The sequence below is a fragment of the Rhinatrema bivittatum genome, chromosome 5 (assembly GCF_901001135.1).
Source record: "Rhinatrema bivittatum chromosome 5, aRhiBiv1.1, whole genome shotgun sequence".
In the NCBI taxonomy this organism is placed as follows: domain Eukaryota; kingdom Metazoa; phylum Chordata; class Amphibia; order Gymnophiona; family Rhinatrematidae; genus Rhinatrema; species Rhinatrema bivittatum.
This window is the reverse complement of record NC_042619.1, coordinates 91,129,675-91,154,445: the sequence shown is the minus strand read 5'-3', so window position 1 is coordinate 91,154,445 and position 24,771 is coordinate 91,129,675. Positions and strand designations below refer to the sequence as shown.

Genomic DNA, 24,771 nt, shown 5'->3' with positions numbered 1-24,771 from the left:
CCTATAAGAATAGTGGTCTTATGAACTAGTCCAGTAATAGTAAAATTCACATTAGAGCTCTAACCCACCTTTCAGTGGATTGCTGCACAGCTTACCATCTGATTCCTAGATTCCCAGAAAACAAGAGATGCAGATTCCTCCATTCCTGATGTAGGAATGGCCTACCAGGACTTCTTTTTGTTTTGGGACAAAGGCAAGCCAGACTGTTCCAAAATCTCAGGCTCTGTTTCTTTGAACTGCACAGGCTCTTCTGGATCCTCATTGCCCAAGTCACCTTCCATACACAGTAGGCAACAATTTCACTTTTTTCCTACAGACATCACAGTATCTCCCTCTCTGGTTTTATCATCCACAGTAAACTTTGCCCTGGAAAATCTGATAGTAAAACCCTTAACAAAGGGGGAAATCTGGGAGGCCCCTATAGGCTAGTGCATCCCCCAAACTCTCAGGCTTGTCTACAAGTTATGTTATGGGCCTGTCTCTATCCTTGGGAACCAAGGATCCAATCAGCAGGCCAAAGCAGAAGTCCTACTTTAACTTAGGAACAAGCTGGAAGACTCACACCCAAGGAGTATATCTTCTGAGTACCTGAACCACACTAGTTAAATTAAAAAAAGACGACTGTATAAATTCACCCATAAGTCTATCTCATGTATAAGTCAATAGGCTATTTTAGACCAGAATCTATTGACATGCATTGACCCATGTATAAGTTGAGGTTTAAAATGAGTGATTAATCAGGAAGGTAAGAATTCAAGAAAAGTCATGTCTGAATTAAAAAATGTCATGTGGTGTGCTAACTTTAAGACAGGCCAGCAGCACGACTAGAGTTAGACACTTAGCTTATGTGGCTAACTCTGCTCCATTTCAGCGGTTTGCATGTACATAGCGCATACTTCAGGGATTTTATAGTATACGTGGAAAAATGGATAGTATGCATACATAAAATGAATCGGATTTTTGGGCCTATTTTCCAGCATAAATTTTTTGACATACACAAGTATACATGGTATTTTATGTTAATAAAAAAAATTTGTTTCTTCTAAAAAAATGTATTTCAGTCTTTAAGGAGCCATCTTGCAAGTGGCAGTCCAAAGATAGGTTCACATGCCAAAAAAATGACTATTCTAGGCCTCTGGGATCTTACACTTTTGTTGCTTGCAGAAAGGGGCTGTAAAATGGTACACGCAGGGCCATGTCACATGTATTATCTACGGATATGGCAGATGTAGATAGCCTTTTTTTCACTGCCAGGAACACCAGTTTTCTGACTGAGGCTCAAGACAGAGAAATGTTTTCCTTCTTCCAAGAGAAGCAGCAACACTTCATGTTGCTACTATCCTTCCCCACTCAAGACCAACAGAAGACTAGGTAGGAAAGACCACTGCAGGAAGGAGAGGGGACAGAAAGTGCTATAGTGCAGCTTCTGGTTTGAAGTTACTATTCTTAGTTAAACATCCTGAGCAAAAATGCCTATAGCTCAGACTTCTGGGGAGTGTGGTACAATAATTCACAACTAGAATAAATTATTTACTACTTGGATTTATTTCCTGCCATTTTGATTACAAAATTCACCCAAAGCAGTTTACAGCATATTAAAATAGCAGCAAATAACAGAGGTCAACTGCAGCTTCACAATAGGAAAGATGTTTAATAAATTAGAACAGCAGCAAAGATCACATAACTTGGTGATAAAAAGGTGTGCCTTAGGACTAACTTTAGATAGATCAAAAATGATTAAGCTCTGCCAATAATACAGCAAAGGTACTAGTGACTAGCTCTAAAAATAAGTAACACAACAGCAAAACATTTATTTGTAGCAGCATCTTTATAGCATTCGAGGTGATACCAAGCAGTTTCCGTAGTCAGTTCAGCATCTTTTGAATTCCAGGTTGGGCATTAAAAGCTTGATGGAAGAGTTAGGCTTTTATTTGCTTCCTGAAGTGGGAATAGTCCTGTATTTGTCCAAGCTTGTACTGCTCCTATGAAGGATCTGTTGCGGTTGCCTGTTCTTTTGATTTCTTTAGATGACAGAATTGACATTGGAGAATATATAGAGGTATGTGTAAGGATAGCCTTTTGCTCAAGTAGATAGGCCCGTCTCCTCTTAGAGTCTTGAACATCAATGTTCAAAGTTTTGATTTCATTCTCAATGGCATAGGTAATCAGTGCACTCTGTGTAGGATGGGTGTGATGTGGTTGCACATTTGCAACCTTCTATCAATCTTGCAGCAGATATTTTTTTTTAAATCTGGAGTTTGTGGAGGGCCTTATGTTAGACCGTTGTATAAGGTGTTGCAGTAGTCCAGCCATATGCCACTGCCAGAAAGTTTGTCTTCTTGATAAGTGGGCGCAGTCTACATATTTTATTTATTATTTATTTTTATTTAGTATTTTTCTATACCGACCTTCATGGTTAAATACCATATCAAATGGGTTTACATCGAACAGGGGGACTGTAACAGAAAATAATTTTTTTTTTAAACAAGTAAATAAACAGAAGAATCAAAGTTACATTCAACAGGGATGGAAACTCGGTGGCTTAAGCAGCTGGAAAGAAAGGTCTAAGAGGGCAGAAAGGTTAAGAAACATAAAACCAACATGGTAGCATGGCTAGTGCTTGTTATGTTTCACAACTGGAAGTGGCAGCGCTTCATTGCTGCCTGAATTTACTGGAGCATAAGCTCTGAATTCAGTAGGACCCAGAGGATTTTGACCTGTGTTTTTATGGGGGCTCATAGGCTCCAAATGGGATTATCAGGTCAGGAACTTGTCTATGCTTGCTTTGTACCCAGAGAATCTCTATTTCGTTGGGATTCAGATGGAGTTTGTTTTATTTGTCCACTCTTGGGATGGCTGTAAGGCAATTTATAGCTGTTGGTGGGTCTGGGTCTATTGGTAGAATGAGCTGGACATCAGAAGCATAGATGTAGTCTTTTATGCCAAAGGCTCTGATCAGTTATCCCAGTGGTTTGTGGTATATGCTGAAGAATACAGGTCATAATATGGCTCCTTGGGGAAACCCACAGTTTAAGATCTAGGGTGCTGATGTGGTGTCAAGAGAAATGTACAGATTATTGCCTGTCTGACAGAAAGGAACTGAGCCAAGTTAGGACCTTACTGCTTAGGCCAGCTTTTGTTAGTTAACATGACATGCTATTTTGGTTTATGATGTGAAACACTGCAGAGGAATCCAATAGCACCAGCATTGCTGTCTGGCTTCTATAGCGAAAGCTCAGGAGACCATCCAGTAGAGCAGGGGTCAGGAACCTTTTTGGCTGAGAGAGCCATAAACACCACATATTTTAAAATGCAATTCCATGAGAGCCATACAACATGTTTAAAACTAAATACAAGTAAATGTGTGCATTTTATGTAAGATCACACTTTTAAAGTACAATAAGTCTCTGAAAATATTACACCAGGCCTTAAGACACCAATACATCTCCTATTAGGAAAACGGACCAAGTCAGGCTGCTATAGAGTCCTACACAGAAACTACACGCCAGCAGAAAACCTCACCTGAATCACGTGCTGTCCCTCACCCAACATAGAATAAAGAGACCAAAACGCATATTAAGAAGCATGCAGAAAAAACTGAATTGGAAACTGCAACAAGCCAGAGTCTCTGTATGCAGTGTAACAAAGGAAAAAGAAACATCACCCATCCTTATAAAACAAATCAAGAAATATAAAATCATCAGCAGTAAAACTGTACTAACAAAAAGAACATATTTTGAAACAGCTGATGAGTGGAATATCCAATAATTAAAAACTCATATAAAACATTTCCAGATACCAACAAAATATTTCAAAATAGCAGACACAAAGACCCAGTAATGAAAAATAAGGATACAAAAATTTTTTTGCTCTGCATACCTGGGAACGTTTGATATCAGGTGTCCTGAGATTGTTCTGAATTAGCAGGAGGTGGGGTGGTTTGCTTGGAACTTTCTCCTCTCTCAGTCACATACCAGCGCTCTCTCTCACACTGGCTCTCAATGACACACCTATACACACATGCTCTCAGTACTCACATATACCCATGTTTTTTCTCTCTCACTTATATAGGCTCTTAATTACGCATTTACACACATGCTATCTTTTCACGCTTACACACACACACACACAGGCTTTCAATCACATAAATACATGCTGTCTTTTTCTCTCACACACAGACTCTCATTCACATGCTTACAAACATGTCCTCTCTTTATCTCATTTAAACACAGGCTCTCAATCACATACTCACATGCTCCCTCACCTAAACCAGCTCTCAATCACACACAGACACACATGATCTCTCTCTTACTTATACACACAGGCTCTTAATCATACATACACATGATTTCTCTCACACACAAAGGATCTCAATCATACACACATACTCTTTCACACAAACAGGTTTTCAATCACAAACTTACACATACAGGTTCCCAATGGTAAACTTACATTCATGCTCTCTCTCTCTCTCTCTCTCTCACAGGCAGGCTCTCAATCACAGACATACTCTCTTTCACATGTACAGGCTCTCAATCATTCACATACATGCATCTCTCACACACACACACACAGGGCCCCCCCCCCGTGGCCCGGAAGAGGAAGTGGAGATGCATCTCTCACTCACTCACACACAGGGCCCCCCCCCCTCAACCACGGCCGATGGGACTCCACCTCCGCGAGGGCTGAAAATGAAGGAGGTTAGCGTTGGGAGGAGGCTGCTGCTGCCGCGAGTTCCCGGGGTGGGGGTGGGGGAGAGAGAGAGTGAATGAGCGAGCAAGCTGTGTTTGCTCGCTCATTCACTCTCTCTCCCCCACCCCGGGAACTCGCGGCAGCAGCAGCCTCCTCCCAACGCTAACCTCTTCATTTTCAGCCCTCGCGGAGGTGGAGTCCCATCGGCCGCGGTTTGAACCTCTTCATTTTCCTCCGAGCTGCACTGCAGTCTTCTTTTCTTCGGGCCGATGCCGAGCGCACTAGCGTGGCCTCTTCTTGCCGCGCAGGCACCCGATACTCTCCACTTCCTCTTCCGGGCCACGGGGGGGGCGGGAAGAAGAGAGCACGCCGGTGCCGCTGACTCCAGCTGTCCTGCTGCGTTCCGCCCGGGCTGACAGCATTTTAAGCCCGGGCGGAGGAGGACCGGGGAGCAGCTGGGTCAGCGGGAAAGTGTGGCGACTGTCTGCGAGCCAGATGCAGCCCTCAAAAGAGCCATATCTGGCTCGCGAGCCATGGGTTCCCGACCCCTGCAGTAGAGCAATCAGGCTGTCTCTGTTCTGTGCACTTTTCTGAATTTGAATTGGTATGATCCAGCCATTTTTTTTTTAGTTAGCCAATTTTCAGTTGAGCTCTTACTGACTTGTTCTATTAATTTTCTTAGGAAATGGAGATCTGAGACCAGGCAGTAGTTTTCAGGTTTGTCTGAATCCAGGTTTAGGAGGCGATAGTCATGACATTATTGAAAAGCACTGAAACTTGGATAGCAGATAAGTTACATATCAGTCAGAAAGAGTCTAAGTGGAAATCAGCCTTAAATCAAGTCTAAAGTAGATCCAGTCTTCAGAATGAATATTGGGGATAAACAGATGAAATTAGGAGCAAGACAAATAAGACACATAATTGAAATAATTGCTACAAACAGTCTAATACTGAGGAAGTGAATATATTAAGTTACTTAACCAGATGAAGAAAGTGACCATGGTGTGGCAAGAAAATAATAGCACATATTCCTGCTGGAATAAGGTCACAATTGGGCTCCCATAAGGGTCTGCACTATTTAGTATTTTATACTGTCATCAGAATCTGGAGGAAGCAATGATGAACGCTGTTCTGTTTTCTAGTTTATCATCAATAACTCAATGGCTACATATTTTTACTTTGTGTAATATGTTGTTAGACACCAATTTAAAATGTAAATAATTATTTCTGTTTTTGCAGTTGACATCAAATTGTGTCACAATAAAAATACACAGCAGGGTTCACTGACTGCACAAAAGGATGAAGATAGCCTGAGCAAACAGGTAGAGAATTGGTAGACAAGTATGAAATTTAATGTGGACAAGTGTAAGATAAAACATTTATTTCACAAGAATAGTCAGTAGCAATACACTTTAAATGAGACAGTACCTGCTGACATGAACAAAAAAATAGACTAGATCATGGTTAAGATAATGAGAAATGAGAATGCAAATACAAGAAGCAGAAGCTAAAACAGAGTATACAATGGGCATGCCTAATGGCTGAGTCCACTTGGGTTTATTTATTTATTTTTAGATTTAGCTCACGCCTTTTCATGGATAGCTCAAGTTGAGTTATATTCAGGTACAGTAGGTATTTCCCTGTTCCCAGAGGGCTTAAAATTTAAGGTGCTTATTTACTAAGCATTTTTCTCATAGACAAAAAAATGGGAGAAAATCTTTAGGCCTCTACATTGTATCTGAGGCAATAAAAGATGAAAGTAACTTGTCCAAGATTTGAACCCTGGTTTCCCTGATTCTTAGCCTGCTACAGTAACCACTAGGTTACTCCTCCACTCCCTGGTTTGATTTCTGTGTCAGGTTTTTTACTCTCTAAGCCCATCGTGTATGGGGATGTTGCATTCACAGCTCTTGGGGATACAGAGTTCTAGTCTTCAGGCAATGGAGACACTAGTAGTCAAACTCCGGGCCTACAACTTCAAGCTTTCAGAAGAAACCCTGGTAATGGGACCCCAGTTCAGGACTGTCACTACAATGACTGGGCTAGGTGAGTAGGGATAGGGATATAAAATAAAGAAAATTTCATAATATGAGGCCTAAGAAACAGATAGGGACAGTAATAGGGATTGTAGAGCTGAATAGTTGGGGTGGATGGGCAGACTAGAAATGCAGCATGGTCTTTTTCTGCTGTCATATTTCTATGTTTCAGATACCAGTATGGAAAGAAGTAACTGGATGGGTCAGTTGTTTGTTTCTATCATCATCTACTATGTTACTATGAAAAACCCTGGGTACTTGCAAATGAAGGCTCATAGCACTGTTGCTCGACAGAGGCCATTTCTAACTAAGCTAAAAGCCCAAAGAGCAGAATATTACTGCTGGGCAAAAAAAAAAAAATAAAAAAAATTCCAAACAATAAACAAAAAGGGGGACAGAAGCAAGGGACACATATCATCCACTCTGGCAAAAATGTTTATAATATGCCAGCAGCAGAGCATATAGGGAACAAAACTGTATCCGAAATACAGAAAATAATTCCATAATACTGCATGGCTAATTCTGTACCATACAATAACGCTCCTTCTGGAAGACCTTTTGTAATTTTTCCTGTCTGGATATTTCTAGGAGAACCCTATAATTTGTTATTAAATGCAAAGGTTGTGGGGGGAAGACTTATTAGAAGAAAGATACTTTAAAGTTAAGTTCATAAGAAAAAACATAAAAAAAAAAAAAGAAAAGGAAACATTAATTCTATCTGAACTTTAAAAATAATACCTGAAATAAAGAGTATGTTTTAGTTTACATATAAACTATAAGCTTACCTTAGAATTTAGAAATAGGGTTTTTTAAATTAAAAAAAAATTTTTTTTTTACCTACTGGCCCTAAAGCCACAGTAACTTACGTGTTTCTCCGGAAATCCTTCATCAATGTTGAATGTTCCGGCATCTTTTTTATGTCTTCCCAATCTTTGTCTAATAAGTGCAAAGTTGTTAATACAGGGTTACAACTACATTCCACACAACTCTGATTTAACCTATGGCTGAAAGTAGATCAGGAATTTATGTATCTGTCTTGAAGTATGGGAGTCTATGCAAAATATTCGCCACATGTAGGTCACAGAACTATAAGATGCATCATAAAAAGGCAAATCCATGTCTGGCTGTTCAAGAACAGGGGACAGGATAGCTCAGGGGACTGGTACAAAGTTACAGACCCTTTCACATCTAGGTTAGTTCAGGTAGATGGTGACAATGTTATCACCTGAAATCTGTTTGGTTGTCTACATGAAATTTGTCTTAGATCTTTTTCCAATGGACAGATGTCTATACCATTTAAAAAACAGCATTGCAATTTGACACTAACTGGCTCTACTATGGTCATTAAAAACAAAAAGGATAAAAAACTGTACAGGCATGGAGAATGAATTACTCGCACTCTTAGGCGTGGCCCCTCCAGAACAGGGCTGAAGTACATTGGCAGGACAGTGTGGCAAATCTTACCCTGCCACTGCTCATGCTGCACATGTTCTGTGGATAAATAGAGGGCATCAGTTTCCAGTGCGGTCAATCTGGAATCTTTCAATAACACTAAATTCCCTACAAAAAATATTAAGACTAAAAAAACTAACTAACAGTGATTAGTAATATTATACTATGTCAAAAAACGCTCTAAAATAAACTGGGTTAATTAAAGGTGACTGTCCCAATTTTACTGTCAGAATTGATTTAAAAATTTAAAACAAACAAATGGAGAGAGAACGAAAATTAAAAATATCAGATACTACAGGGCACGACTAATAAAGCATTTAATAGTTAACCATAGTCTTTATGATGACAGCTGTAATGTCAAGGAGGCCATGGCAAGCTTGAACAAGTAACATACAAAAATACATTGAAAAGCCAAACCATGACAAAAAAAAAAAACAAAACCAATACGGGCACCTGAACAATGAATCAAAAATTAGAAAAGAATGTATATCAGGAAATCAAGGGCACCCAAACATGAAAAAACAACAAATACACAAAATCTAGTTAAAAATAAAAAATCTGACAAATTTCATAACATGATGCCTAACTTACACAGGCAGCAAAGTGTCACAAAGCAAAATTGCTTACTTGTAATAGGTGTTATCCCAGGACAGCAGGATGTAGTCCTCACATATGGGTGACATCATTGATGGAGCCCTATTGCGGAAAACTTTCTGTCAAAGTTTCTAGAAACTTTTGACTGGCCCTGTGAGGCCACTGAGCATGCTCAGCATGCCATGATATTCTCTGCCACAGGGGTCTCCCTTCAGTCTCTATGTAGCAATAAGCTTTAGCAAAAAATAAAATAATAAAACGTATCGGACCCAACTCCGCAGGGTGGCGGGTGGGTTTCGTGAGGACTAAATCCTGCTGTCCTGGGATAACACCTATTACAAGGTAAGCAATTTTGCTTTATCCCAGGACAAGCAGGATGCTAGTCCTCACATATGGGTGATTAGCAAGCTAGAGGCTGAGTCATTTTGTAGTGAAGCAACAGTGAAGTATTGTTGTTGAAAATCAGGCAGCCGAAGATCACAGTAGGTTGGATGTAGAAGGAGTTGGGATTATACTGGAAACAAGTTCTTTAAGACAGATTGTCCGTAAGCTGAATCTTGTCGTTCTTCTTTGTCCAAACAGTAATAAGCTGCAAAGGTGTGAAGAGAACTCCATGTTGCTGCTTTACATATGTCAAGAATTGGCACTGAACGACAGTGTGCTACTGAGGTTGACATTGCTCTTACTGAATGCGCATTTACTCGCCCTTGGAGAGGAAGGCCTGCTTTTTCATAGCAAAACTGTATGCAATCTGCTAGCCAATTGGATAGAGTATATTTACCCACCGCTTTACCCGGTTTGTTTGGATCAAAAGATACAGAGTTGAGTGGATTTTCTATGGACTGCAGTGCGGTCTAAGTAATATGCTAGCGCACGTTTACAGTCCAAGGTATGTAAGGCCCGTTCTCCTTCGTGAGAATGAGGCCTTGGAAAGAATGTGGGTAAAACTATGGATTGGTTCAAGTCGAATTCCGTAACTAACTTGGGGAGGAATTTTGGATGTGTCCGGAGAACCACTCTGTCATGTAGGAATTTTGTATAAGGTGAGTACGTGACAAGTGCTTGTAACTCACTAACCCTTCTAGCCGATGTAATGGCTATGAGAAAGATAGTATTCCATGTGATAAATTTAAGATCACAGGAATTCATGGGTTCAAAGGGAGAATGTATGAGCCTTATAAACACCAGATTCAGGTTCCATTCTGTGACTGGTGGCCAAATTGGTGGTTTTAGGTGAATTAAACCTCTCATAAATCTACTGATAAGAGGATGTATGGAGATTGGTGCATCTCCCATCTTGTTATGGTAAGCTGAGATTGCACTTAAAAGTACTCTTTACAGATGATGTCTGAAGACCAGAGTCTGAAAGATGGCATAAATAGTCTAGTAGGGAAGTTGTGGGACAGGAGAAAGGATCAATACTTTTTTTGTCTGCACCACAAAGTAAACCTTTTCCATTTCGAAGAATAATTCTTTTGTGTTGAAGGTTTTCGTGAAGCTATCAGCACTTGAGATACATTGGTTGAAAGATTGAGTGGTTGTAAAATCAAGCTTTCAACATCCACGCTGTGAGGGATACGGATTGAAGGTTGGGATGGCGCAACTGACCCTGATCCTGAGTTATGAGAGCGGGAGCCACACCCAGGCGAATTGGATCCTTGATCGAGAGGTCTAGAAGCGTGGGGAACCATACTTGTCGAGGCCAATATGGGGCTATGAGGATCATGGACTCCTTGTCTTGTTGCAGCTTCACTAGAGTTTTGGTTATCAGCGGTATCGGAGGATACGCGTATAGAAGGCCTGAGTTCCAAGGGCGAGCAAAGGCGTCCTTGGCTGGCTGGTTTTTCTGTTTGTGTAGAAAACAGAATCTGTCCACTTTGTGATTCAGATGTGATGCAAAGAGGTTGGTTGCCCCAACGTTGGAATATCCTGGTCGCTACTAAGGGATCCAGGGACCACTCGTGTGGTTGGAACTGACGACTGAGTCGATCTGCAACTACATTGTGGATGCCCGCTAGATAAGTGGCCCGGAGAAACATGGAGTGTGTCAGGGCCCAGTCCCAAATCTGAGCGGCTTCTTGACAAAGGAGATACGAGCTCATACCTCCCTGTTTGTTGATGTACCACATGGCTACTGTATTGTCTGTTTGAATCAGAACAGTCTTGTGTGAAAGGCAGTCCTTGAACGCATGCAGAGCTTAACTTATAGCTCGAAGTTCCAGGAAATTGATTTGAAACGTTGCTTCGAGTTTTGGCCAAGTGCCCTGGGTTTGGAGATTGTCTGTGTGAGCTACCCAATCCAAGGTGGATGCATCTGTAGTTAAAGTTATCAGTGGGACTGGTTGCTGGAAGGGTAGGCCCTTGCGCAAATTGTCCTTGTTTGCCCACCAAAGTAGAGATGAACGTAGTTGGTGGGTGACTTGAATTGGAGAGTACAGTGGTTGAATGGCTTGGATCCATTGTGATCTTAAAGTCCATTGGGTTACCCTCATGGCTAGCCTTGCCATGGGAGTGACATGAACTGTGGAGGCCATGTGGCCTAGTAAGGTTAGAAACTGATGAGCTCATGCTTGTTTCTTTGAGTATAGCGAGTTTGCCAATAGGGAAAGTGTTTCTGCCCAATCCTCGGGTAGAAAAGCTTTTGAAAGCATGGTGTTCAATTCTGCTCCTATGAATTGAAGCAGGTGAGACGGAATGAGATGGGACTTTTGATAATTGATGAGAAAGCCCATGGAGTGAAGTAGAGTAATTGCTCGACTGAGAGAAGCCAGAGCTCCTTGTTGAGATTGACTTCTGATGAGCCAGTCGTCTAGATAGGGGAAGACATGGACACTTTCCTTGTGCAAGTGTGCTGCTATTACTGCTAGACATTTTGGGAAAACTCTGGGAGCTGAGGCAAGTCCGAATGGTAGTACTCTGTACTGGAAATGTTGATGACCCACCATGAAGCGCAGATACTTGCGATGAGGAGGGAATATTGGAATGTGAGCGTAAGCGTGTTGTAGATCCAGGGAGCAAAGCCAATCTCCTGTTTGAAGAAGTAGAAGCATGTTGCCTAGAGAGACCATTCTGAACTTTTCTTTCTTCAGAAATTTGTTAAGATTTCTGAGGTCTAGGATGGGACGTAGGCCTCCGGTTTTCTTTGGAATGAGGAAATAACGGGAATAGAATCCCCTGCCCTGATGAGTCCGGGGCACCGGCTCTACAGCTCTGGCTCTCAGAAGGGTGGATAATTCTACTTGTAGATGGGTTATGTGATTTTCGGTTAATGGAAAATGTTTTGGAGGAGAATCTTTTGGAATTGAGACAAAATTGAGTTGGCATCCTCGAGATATTATTATGAGTACCCATTGGTCTGTTGTTATCTGTACCCAATGGTTGTAAAAGGAGGATACTCGGCCTCCTACCGGTAGATCTGGTTGAGGGTTGTAGAGATGGCTTTGGTCTCTGGTGATGACCTCAAAAGCCTGCAGCTGGTCCCGTCTGCAATGGAGGTTGAGGCCTAGCAGCCCTAGGTTGCCTGGGCTGAGATCTTTGCTGCGGCCTAGAAGATCTGCTTCTTGATGCTGGAGGGTAATAACGCCTCTGTCGGTAGAAAGGTCGTCGAGATTCCTTCCTTGGAGGTCGTCGAGATGACGGGGTAGCAGAGTCCTGTGGAACTAACGATAGTTGGCGCAGGGTTTCTGTGTGTTCCTTTAATTGTGCTACAGCATCTTGCACTTTAGAACCAAAAAGGTTGTCACCAACACATGGTAAATCAACTAACTTTTCCTGGACTTCAGGCCTGAGGTCCGAGGCTTTAAGCCATGCCCAGCGTCTTGCACTTATACCAGAGGCCGCTACTCTGGAGGCTGTTTCAAAACTATCATATGCGGCTCGGACTTCGTGCTTGTCAGCTTCAAGTCCTTTGTGTATGATTGCTTGGGCTGCTTCTTGATATTGCTGTGGTAACAAATTTGAAAATTCTTGTATCTGTTTCCACAGATTTCTTTGATATTGAGTCATGTATAACTGATATGAAATTTTTGTATTTAACATGGCTCCTTGATAAAGTTTCCTGCCCAGGGAATCCAAGAATCTATGATCCTTGCCTGGAGGAGTGGAGGAATGCGGCCTTATCCATTTTGATTTCTTTTGTGCAGACTCCACAACAACTGATTGATGTGGCGGTTGTGCTTTTTGGTAACCGGGGACAGATTGTACCAAATAAGTGGTGTCCACTCTCTTATTTATGGTTGGTACTGAGCATGGATGCTCCCAGAGTCTGTGCTGCAAGTCCAGGAGGACTTCATGGACAGGTATAGCCAAAACTTGTTTTGGAGGGTCTACGAATTGGAGGACCTCCAGTGTTTGCTGTCTAGCATCATCTTCGGCTACCAGAGTAAATGGTATGGATCAGACATAAATCCTTCAGAAGAAGTGTCTGTATGCCTGTCATCCCATGCATCATATGGATCGTCCTGATGTGGAGACATTGGAGAAGACCTCGGTGGACGAGGAAGTCCTGAAGGAACTGGCTGCGGATCCTCTACGGGTATCCATTCAGGAATTTCTTCTCGTGGCTTGGATGGAATTGCGCAGACTATTTCATCGAATTTCTTCATGAGAAGCTGGTACAGCGCAAATTCAGGATGTCCTGGAGCCCCAGGTAACATCGGCATCGATTGTATCGGGTCGGGCATCGGTATCGATGGTCGACTCTGTATCTACTTCGGCTGTGGTGCCGGCATCGGTGCATGCACCAGCATCAGCGGGATTGCCGGCATCGGTGCAGGCACTGGCTTCGGTACGGGTACCGGCATCAGTTCAGGCACTGGCATCGGTGCGGGCACCGGCATCGACGTCTGTTGATCCTTTAAGGCTTGAAGTACCGCTTGACGGATAAAATCCGACAATGCCTGCTTGACAGCTGGTGCAGGCAGAGCAGTTACACATGGTGGCAGTGGAGGTGTCGATGGTCCTTCCACAGAGCCCTGTGGAGGTTCGACAACTGGTGCTTCGCCAAGGGATGAAGGCCTCTGCGTCAGAGGTACCGGTGTTTCCTGGATTCTAGGCTGTTTCGCGGTCGATTCCTCCAGAGAAAGAAGCGCCTCTGGTATCAACGGGTGTCAGTGCCAATGGCGATGCTTCGGACAGTGTTCGGTCGCTGACTTCATCGATGCTATCAATGGTGTTGGTGATGGATGGTTCCCCGACCCTTCCGGACGACGTTTTTTCAAAATTATGCATTTGGAGACTCCGGCCGGAGACAACTGAGTCGATGTGGAAGGGGATGGCAGAAGTTGTAGATGGAATAAATGCTCCATCTTTTCTTGGCGGGCCTTTCTTCCCTTCGCGGCCATTTCTGCACACTTGGGACAGGTTGTTACGTCGTGTTTTTCCCCTAAACAAAGCACACACTCGAGGTGTGGGTCTGTAATGGACATTGTCTGATTACAGTTGGGACATTTTTTAAATCCTGTGGCCATATTTTATTTGACAGCCATTTATTTATTTATTTTTATTTATTTGAATTTTTTATATACCGATATTCCTATAAAGGATATAGATCACACCGGTTTACAAAGAACTAAACTTTCGCTAGGAGGCGATACAATAAACAGTGCATATAAACCATTGAACATTTTGAAACAATTGGAATTAAGGAACAACAGCAGGCCTAGAGCCACAATATATAAATTGTGAATCAATCATAAATAAAATAAATGAGATAAAATAAAACAAATAAAAGAATGAAGCGAAAAAACATATCGTACATTATTAAGATAAGATTATGACCTTAAAGGGCTGTGAAGAGAGAGTTCAATAAGTCCACTAAATGATTAGTCATGTCTTGTATTCATGTTTTAGGATCTGCATCTAGGAGAACCAAGGTTTTCAGGGAAAGTTTAATTAAACAGCCAAGTTTTTAAGTCCTTCTTGAAGGTTAGGAGACACTGTTCTTGACGGAGGTCAGGTGGGAGAGTGTTCCAAAGCTTTGGCCCAGAAGTAGATAATGCTCTTTTACTTAGTAATGATTTAGTAGGGGGAACATGTAGAGAGCCCAAATAAGCTCTTCTGATAGGTCTTTCAGAGGAATGAGCACGGAATTGATGGCACAGATTGAGAGGGGCAGTTTTATGAATACCTTTATGTATCATCATAAGTACTTTGAACGAAATCCTGGCTTTGATAGGTAACCAGTGTAGGGACTGCAGTATGGGAGAGATATGATTTCTTTTATTTGAATTAGTAAGTAGTCTCGCTGCGGTATTCTGTACCATCTGTAGAGGTTTTATTGTTATTGCAGAGAGCCCAAACAAGAGGGAATTACAATAATCTAATTTGGTAAGGATTAAGGACTGTAGCACTAGTCGGAAACCTCGAAAGTGAAGGAGAGGTTTAAGTTTTTTTTTAATACTTGTAATTTAAAAAAACATTCTTTTGAAGTGTTTTGGACATAAGTTTTAAAATTGAATTGGTTGTCTAATTGAACTCCTAAATCTCTTACATAAGAGGAGTGGTTAATGTCAGTTGTGAGTGATTGTGTTGCATTTAAGGGGTTGGAGAGAACCTGGTTTTCATCAGCAGAAATAATGAGAGTCTCAGTCTTATTAGTATTAAGGATCAAGTTAAGGCTAGTAAGTAAATTATTGATTGTTTGAAGACAATTGATCCAGTGGGACCAGGTTTTGTGAAGAGAGTCTGTGATAGGAAGAAGAATATGGACATCAGCCATCGATGAAAATGAGAGGAACATGAGAGGAAAAAATTTTACTCAAAGAGTAAAAAAGAGACTTAGATTTACTCACCAGCCGGTGGAAACCTGAGAGACCCCGATATGGGAGAAAATAAATGGTGTGAGATCTGATTTTTAGTTAGACAAAACTGTGAGGAACCTCACAAAGGCTCCTGCTCCGCGATGCCTACAGCAGCGCGGAAAAACGAAGACTGAAGGGAGACCCCTGTGGCAGAGAATATCATGGCATGCTGGGCATGCTCAGTGGCCTCACAGGGCCAGTCAGAAGTTTCTAGAAACTTTGACAGAAAGTTTTCCGCAATAGGGCTCCATCAATGATGTCACCCATATGTGAGGACTAGTATCCTGCTTGTCCTGGGATAAACCCCCCTCCTTAACTCATCTTGTCACACTTTCCTGAATACCTCCATACATAAACCTTTGCTCATCTATGAAGTTTGTAGAGAATTTGCACAAAAATATACTAGAGCCAAGCCGGATGGTTTTCTGGGGCTGTTTGTGAGTGGATTTTGTGGAAAGGTTTAGAAAATTTCTGCAATAAAACTGAATCGATTTGCATAGTTTTACATTCCTTAATATAGAGTACATAAAGTAATTTTTTGTTGAAAATTTTTCAATTACTAAATATTTTTATTTTTAAAACATTTTCCTATCTTTGCATATGTCTAGTTATTATAATTTCTTTCCTTTCTATATTTTAGTTTTCTACCTCATTTCTATTGAACTTTTCAGTTTTTTCTCAGACTTTTGTTTCCATCTCTCTCCTATCCAACTTCACTTCTCTCTCTACAGCCTTTTGCCTATCTCTTCCCCTTTCAACTGCTTCTCCACTCTCCTATTCACTCTCTCCCACCACCCTACTTTCTAACTACTCTATCCTCTCTCCCTTCTTCTCATGCATGATCTTCCCTCCCTTCTATTTATAACTTTCTGCCTTTTCATCTACTCTTTTCAACCCACTACCTTTCTCTTTCCATGCCCTCCCTGTTAAGCAGTCATCCTCACCTCCTTCCAACAGCTTCCAGCCCCACCACTCCCTGCTGAGTGTATTGGCATCCCAAGGCTCTGAATTTACCTCCCGTTAGTAGAGAGGTGCATATAAAACTCCAAGTTCCAACTTTACTGTAAAAGCTCAGTAGTTACTGTTGGCATTTCTGCAGAGGAAATGGTGTCTTGAAAGGTCGGGGAGGGGGAGGCAGCTGCTAACAAGCCATTAATTCTGCAGCAAGGTCCAGATTCTCCAGTAGTTGCTGTGGCATGTGGAAAACCACAGCCCCTGCCTTGGGCTGACCTGAAACACTAAGGGGGCGATGCAAAACAGTGCGCTCAGCTGAGCGCACTGTATAACCCGCAGCTGGACACGGGTTGTATAGGCGCTAACTTATGCAATAAAGGGATTAGTGCCTCTACAACGCACGTCCAATGTGGAGTGAAACTAATAGCGCTCATCACATGCAAATGCATGTGAATGAGGCTATTAGTTATTCACTCCCAATGCAAAAAAATAAATGTGCTTCTCAGACGCACATTTTAGTGATCACAAATTAATGCCTGCCTGGAGCAGGCATTAATTGCTGAGCGCTCCTAAAACTAGTATAGAAAAACAGAAAAAAATGCTTTTCAGTACTGCCTCCTACTTAATATATTTGGGACATTAAGTAGGAGGAACAACTCTTTAAAAAAAGTTAAAAAAAATAAAAGTAAAAAAAAAAAAAAGAAACCAAAAACATGGCAGTCAGGTGCAGAAGTGGATGCTCAGTTCACAAACATCAGGTTCCTGAACCCCTGGCACATCCATGGGTTAGAAAAACAGACACTGATAAATTCAGCAACCATTTTCCAAACCTAACTGCTGGCACTGTAAGGAGTGAATAAATCAAAATTAAAGTATCGAGCACTTAATATTAATTTATTCACTCCTTCACTTATTGCCAATTGATCCCTTCACTGTCACATGTCAGTGAAAGGACCAATCCCCTTTCAGGACAGCCTTCTGAAAGGGGATTGGTCCTTTCACTGACATGTGACAGTGAAGGGATCAATTGGCAATAAGTGAAGGAGTGAATAAATTAATATTAAGTGCCCGACACTTTAATATTGATTTATACACTCCGGTGTTGGTAGTCAGGTTGGGAGAATGGACGCTGAATTTATGAGCTTCCATTTTCCTAACCTGTGCATGTGCGCTGGTTAGGAAAATGGACACTGATAAATTCAGCGTCCGTTTTCTTAACTGACAGACAGCTACCGACAGCGGACCTCACTTGGGTACACGCTGTCAAGGAGTCGCTAGTGGCGCGCAATCGCCCCTAGTGCCTCCTTGACAGCGCGAGCCCTAATTTAAATATAGCATTGCGCCCCCAAGAGAGGTGCCTGGGGGCGTGTTAGGAAAGCGGGCGCTGAACACTCAGCGCCCACTTTCAGCGCAACATTTTTGCATCGGCCCCTAAGGGCCTTATTTAGTAACATAGTACATATGTTGGCAGAAAAAGACCCAAGTGGTCCAACTAGTCTGCCCAGCAATCTTTTGTTTGTTTTTATTTTATTCTTAGGGTAATTGCTAGTCTGTGCAGGCTACCCCACAGGTTACCTTTTCTTCATCTCCATTTAGCCACTAGGAATCCTCTGTGTTTCTCCCATGCCCTTTTGCATTCCATTACCATCCTTGTCCTCACTACCACTTCTGAGAGGGCATTCCATGCATTCACCACCCTTTCCATGAAGAAATACTTCCTAACACTCAGGCCGATACAGTACAGTGCGCTCCAACAGAGCGCACTGTTAGCCTGCTATTGGACGTGCGTTTTCCCTTACCCCTTATTCAGTAAGGGGAGGAAAACGCGCGTCCAACCCGCGGCACCTAATAGGGCCATCAACATGCAAATGCATGTTGATGGCCCTATTAGGTATGCGCGCGGGATACAGAAAGTAAAATGTGCAGCCATGCCGCACATTTTACTTTCAGAAATTAGCGCCGACCAGCGCTAATTTCTTCCGGTACCAGGAAAGTGCACAGAAAAGCAGTAAAAACTGCTTTTCTGTGCACCCTCCAACTTAATATCATGGTGATATTAAGTTGGAGGTCCCGAAGAGTAAAAAAAAATAATAATTTTGAATTCGGCCCACGGCTGTCGGGCCGAAAACCGGACACTCAATTTTGCCGGCGTCCGGTTTCCGAGCCCGTGGCTGTCAGCGGGCTCGAGAACCGACGCCGGCAAAATTGAGCGTCGGCTGTCAAACCTGCTGACAGCCGCCGCTCCTGTCAAAAAGGAGGCGCTAGGGACGCTCTAGTGTCCCATGCGCCTCCTTTTCCCCGTTTCTACCGCGCCGCCTAATTTGAATACTGCTGGGAGAGCGGGCGTTCGTCCGCTCTCCCACGGACTTTTTCTGAATCGGCCTGACTGGTCCTAACTCAACCTCTTTGGAGCTTCATATTATGATCCCTTGCTCTACAGTTTACTTTCCACGAAAAAGGCTTGAGTCCTGTGCATTAGTAATACTTTTCAGGTATTTAAAAGTCTGTACTAACTCATAACAGTCTCTCCTCCCCTCCAATGTATACATATTTAGGTCCTTCAATCTCATCTCATAACTCTTTTGGTGGAGACTCCATTCCATTTTGGTTGCCTCTATCTGGGCCACTTCCATCCTGTCTCTATTCTTTACTAAGTTTTATCTACATAGCTACAGAATAGAAGAAAAGCCTTAGTGAATCAGGCTCTAAACTTGTAATCTGCTTCCATATATCATTATTTTTCTTCTTTTCCAAGATCAAATTCCATCATTTTTGTCTCTGCTGTACTCTTCCCTACAGTTAGTCTTTCATGACTGAACAACCTACTTCAGGGTTCTTTGGTTGCTATATATTTCATGCCTCACTTTTTTTGTTTCGACAGGGGTGGCACGGTGGGAGGGACTCAGAAGCTTTTTTCTGCTTTGAGCTTCCGGTTAGATTAGGTCTGATTTTGCTGAGGTTACAGCACAATGAGCCTTCTAGTACAGTTACCAGGGTTTTCCCCCCATTAACTCCTTCCCAACTAGTCCAGTCATTTGCAGTGATAGCTCTTTGGTTAAGACATACATACATCTGGCACAAGTGTACATTGAGCTAGACAGTAACTTGTCGATTTTAAAAGCCTTGCATGCGCCAAAGCCGTGATTTGGATCCGAAAGCACTGCGTGGATTTTAAAAGGCCTGTGGTCACATGCGTATCTCCTGTTTGAGCACAAAAATATTTTTGTCAAAAAAGGGTGTGGGCATGGTCTGTAGCATGAATCCAGCATGAAAGTAGTTACGCGCACGCCGGGGTCCCCTACCTAGTAACTTTACTTCTGCTATGGACGGCATATAAATCATGTCAAAATATATATATATATAGTCAGAGGGGTTTTAACAGTCGGGAGGTAATAGGGAGGCAAGTTAGCTAGATGAATTAGGAAGTCCTCTTCTTTACTGGGGCGAACTGGGAAAAAGGGCTATTGCGTTGGTGTGTGTAGCTAATAAAATTCTCCCCACTTATGGGCGTGAGGTGCCATTTGTGTGCAATACAAAAATGTGCACACATATATGCATGTATAGCTGATTTTATAACACACGCGCATATGTTATAAAATTGCTCGTCCATGTGTGCGGGCCGGCAAACACATGTACATGTGCACCTGCACACGGGTCTAAAAATGTACCTCTAAGTGTCACTGTTATACGGTTGCTGGGAATCCCTCCTCTCAGGACCTATTAATTCTACCTCTGTAGGATACCTAGTCCTGGCTGGCCTAAGAAACTGAAGCCAGCTTTGGGAACCAATGTTGGTCTTTAATATAACTGCACACAACACTACTGCTAAGCCATCTGGCACAGACAGACACTCAGTATGGGTACTACCACTGTTTACAAGTATCACAATATAAAATACAGATGTTTAAGCACCAAATAAGACCACCATCATAACTCTCAATTAATTATACATGGGTCATTCGGAACAGATTTTATATCTATACCAACTGAATCCTTTTCTTACAAAATATGAACAATATTTTGCAAATGCACATGTACTGATCTGTAGTGATAAAAAAGAAATACAATAAGTACCTGCAGGAAATCCCATGACATTGAATATTCTATCCAGCTGGTCATGATGATAAGGATTACTAGTCTTAATATCCTCTTGTCGACAATGAAATATTGGCTCTGATGTTAGTAGCTCTGCAAATATACACCCTATAGCCCAAATATCTTTAAAAAAGTAGAATACAAAGGTTATTAGAAACTTTTAATTAGATAAAAATTATAGAGCATATTTAATGAAGACTTAATCATAGTTTTAAACTTCACACAAGTGCTCTTCTGGCTCCTGATATTCAAATAGTTGCCAACTTAATGTTCTGTACTACTTGAAATACTACAAGATTCATATTTGAACTTGTATCTTCTACTCTATAATACTTATTCCAAATATACTCATAGAGCCTTTTTAAAAAAGGATGCTTCCTATTCTGTGCCTATAGAAAAAGTTTTCACTGAATAAGGCCATAGTATTTAACAGTAAAGCAATGATGTATTACATGATTTTCAAAAATTTAAAACAACATTTTTGGTGAGCACAAAGGATGAAAAGAGATTAAAAATATATGAATTCCTTAAAAATATATTAGCACTTGAAAATCTTACCAGCACTCAGCTCATCTCCCTTTATAAATATAACCCAGGAAAAGCTCTAGCAAAGATCTATTAAAGACCTCTGAGCCATAACTATGCCAAATGAAGAAAATTCAGTTTGTTGCTGACCAACATAAAAATTATTCAAAGATGATCTCCTTTTGAGACCACAAAGGTCTCGTCTCTTAGATTCCTAGGACCAATAAGGCTACAGTAACTCTACCCTAGCAAATGCAGAATTTTGTTTTTATCTTCATCTCTATTATCAAGATAAATTCTCATAGTGCACTTACCACCAAAAGTATTCATTTAAAGGTATTTGTCAGATACAAAAAGTAAAATTAGCATATTTATAAGGCTTTATAATCTTTGTAATCAACAGATAGGAATGTGTTTCTTTTTACATTTACTAACACCCATTGCACAAAGCAATGTAAATGTTAAAGCAAATCAATAAAAATACATCTATACAGAGAACCCAGCAGGCACTGCTGTTTGCTTTTTGTAGGTTTGAACCATGATCTGTGATTGCACTGGCTACAGTAACAAGAATTCTTCATTGTTAACCAGACAGCATAATGCTAATCAGACATTAACTTTCAGTGCAATTATTAGCTATAACTAGTACAACAGTTAAGTCCTATTCCTTTTTCGTTCTAGTTTTTTAGAGTTAAGTTGCACATAAGTTTTATAGGTCAATAGTTATGTGGTGCATAACATTTAGAGCTGGAAAATGGATAAATTCCTTACAGCTGGCCAAAATGTCAGATAAAGGTCAATGCACAATAACTACCACCACAAATAAGACACACTCAATGAAATTATATTGCATTACACTCCACAAACTGTCAAAATATAGTATCTTTCAATTCATCTAACTGTAGAATCTATTATAAGTATCTATACTCTCAGATGAAAAACAAAACATACTGGAAGAACTTGTATGAAGTATCTAATTATTCCTGTGACAGATCTATCAAATGTACATCTTAGCACCATTTACTCTTGCCAAGGAATAGAAGAAACTCAATTATGGTGGCAGCCAGATATTCAGATGACAGATGGTATACTCTCCAATAGTAATAATTTGCCTTAAAAAAGTAACTGCTGCAAAAACTTCAGCTTCACTATGAAAATGTACACTTGATTGTGAAGAAAAATTTCAAAACTCATATGTTTAATGTACATGTTTTAATCCAGAGAGCATCTAAGTAGAAAGGAAACATGATTCTTTAAGTGTCTCTCTTTTGCCTTCAAAACAAAAGGCAGAGAAAACCTACGAAACATCAAATCAAGAACTTGAGCTTTTACCTGTATTAATTTTTGGACAAAAAATACTATTACAACGCAAAATCAGGAAGACAGACAGAAGTATAAATTAGACTACACATACCTCAATCATTATCTAAAACTTGGACTAGTTTTACTTTAAAAAAAAAAAAAAAATCCACCACCACCAAAACCAGATTGAAACAAATGCTTTGTTTTCAGCTGTGCTCTGGAGGAACTGGGAGATATATGTGACTTGCCCCAGGTCATGTAGGAAGCCACTGACAATGGGGAATTCTGAACTTATGTCTCAGGACTTCTCCAAAATCATAGTCCAATATTTTAATCCAGATCATCAGAAGAGGCAGGCGAGATAGATGACCACCCAGGATGCCAGAATGGGGCATCAACACACCTTGACAGTGGTTGGGATGCCAGCACTCCATGCCACTGCAGCAGAGGTTGGAGTTCTGATGTGGTCTCTTCATTAGAGGGCAACCCCGACCAGCTGCATCACTGGAGGATCTCTCGCCTCCTCTCTTAAGCTGGTTGTGACTTCAGAAGGGGTCCCACCCTTCCCTAAACCTGCCCAGGGTCTCAGGCCTGCTTTAAACCCTTAGATCACACTGCTTCCCTAATAGGAAAGAAAAGATTGTTTTCCTTTTTTCAGCTGTTAGTTACTAGGATGTTGGAAGAAAAATGTTTCCTTGAGGGAGATCCTTTCTGGATCAGGACATAATGTACAGATATAATTTTTAATATGTTGTAAATTATTATTTTTTTTTTATTAACCACCTTGAGAGAGGCACCACCATAGCATGTTTCTTCAACAGCCATGTGAGTTTACATGCTAACACTGATTTCTGTTGTTTTGTATAACAAAACACTTTCTGGAGATAAGTTTCATTTCTTGTTCTGCACTGGACTCATTCACTATAATACATTTACATGATATAACCAATTCACTTCAATTTATCTTTTGATCTGATTTCCTAATTGTCACTCAGATTGAGCCTTTGGCAGTTATGCTCAAAACAAGTAACTCTTGAATGTATGTAAATAATGTCACAAGATTACAACTACAACAAATAGGCCTATACCAGGAGATAATATTCACATCATACACTTACCATGTAAAGTGATACAGTGGAATATAAGCTGGCAACAAAATCAATATGTCCAGTTAACAGAGGTGCTATAAAGCTGCAGATCAAGACAGCCAAAATATTTTAAGCTATGGCATGTAAAGTCTGCCCTCATGGATGTATATAAATAACATGGATGTATATAAATACATAAGAACTAAAAATAAACAAACAGATATTCCATCAAACCAAATATACAAACACAGAACAAAGGGCACAAAAAATATTGAATACAGTATCAAGTATCTTGAAAAGTCATTTATCTAGCTGTTTTTATTTTTTTGAACATTTTGCCATTATGACCATTGCAATTTAGAGGAGTTGCTTTTTTTGAACTGATTGATGATCTTTGTCGCAAGCAACAGAGTATGGGATAGTGAAAAGTTGTCCCAATTCAGATTGTTACCCCTGAAGCAGGCAGCATTATCTGACGAAGCGTGGGCTCATGTCGGGCGTTCTGAGTTTGGAAATTCAGTGGGGGCATAAAATAAATCTGTTCTGAGTTTGGAACATTCAATAAGGAGTTCTTTGTCTCTTTAAGATAAGTTACTATTTTTTAGATTTATACTGAAATTGAAGAGTGGTGTGGTAAACGATCTGAGTGTAGGTTTTGGTTTCGACCCAAAAAACAAATCGGAAACCGATCCAGTTGGCTGTATAGCAGAGAAGAAATGGAGATCGGTGTATATAAAATGCCCTTTATTAGAAATTGGCCCGACTCTGGCCAAGTTTTGCTCTATAACCTAGAGCTGCCTCAGGGGCAATGTGCTATAACAGGGCTCATAAAATGTCTCCAGGAAAGTGGGCAGGTATTTCGCATGGCTAATTCATTCTGCTTTCAATGGAAAACACCATTTACAGTAAGCAAACTTGCTTTTTCTGTCGATAAGCAGGCTGAATTAGCCATGAGCTGTGGGGAATCCCAAGCTGACGGTTGCAGTGGAGCATTTACTGAGTAAGAGCCTGAACTCCATTATGGAAAGTAGGAGAACATGTTATGCAAAACTGCTTGTCCAAACTTACTGTGAGTTTTTGAGACATTGCCCAGACAGTAATGGGACGTAAACCAAGTAGCAGCTTTGCAGAAGCTTCCAGACATACCTCTTAGAGAGAAGCAATATCAGATGCCATAGCTCTTACTTGATGAGTTTTAACTGATGCTAAAATTTGCAGGCCTTCTGATGTGTA

At 41.1% G+C, this 24,771-nt stretch overlaps 1 protein-coding gene across 2 annotated transcripts in view; it reads right to left on the bottom strand.

The window, feature by feature from the left end:
• Positions 1–24,771, bottom strand: part of CDK8 (cyclin dependent kinase 8) — a 449,399-nt gene that overhangs the window by 35,177 nt on the left and 389,451 nt on the right. For both annotated transcript variants that reach the window (XM_029602572.1, XM_029602570.1), the window contains exons 7-8: positions 20,603–20,746; positions 7,595–7,664 (exon numbers count right to left, since the gene is read on the bottom strand). In XM_029602572.1, the coding sequence (XP_029458432.1) occupies positions 7,595–7,664; positions 20,603–20,746 (214 nt within the window). The remainder of the gene's footprint in view (positions 1–7,594; positions 7,665–20,602; positions 20,747–24,771) is intronic.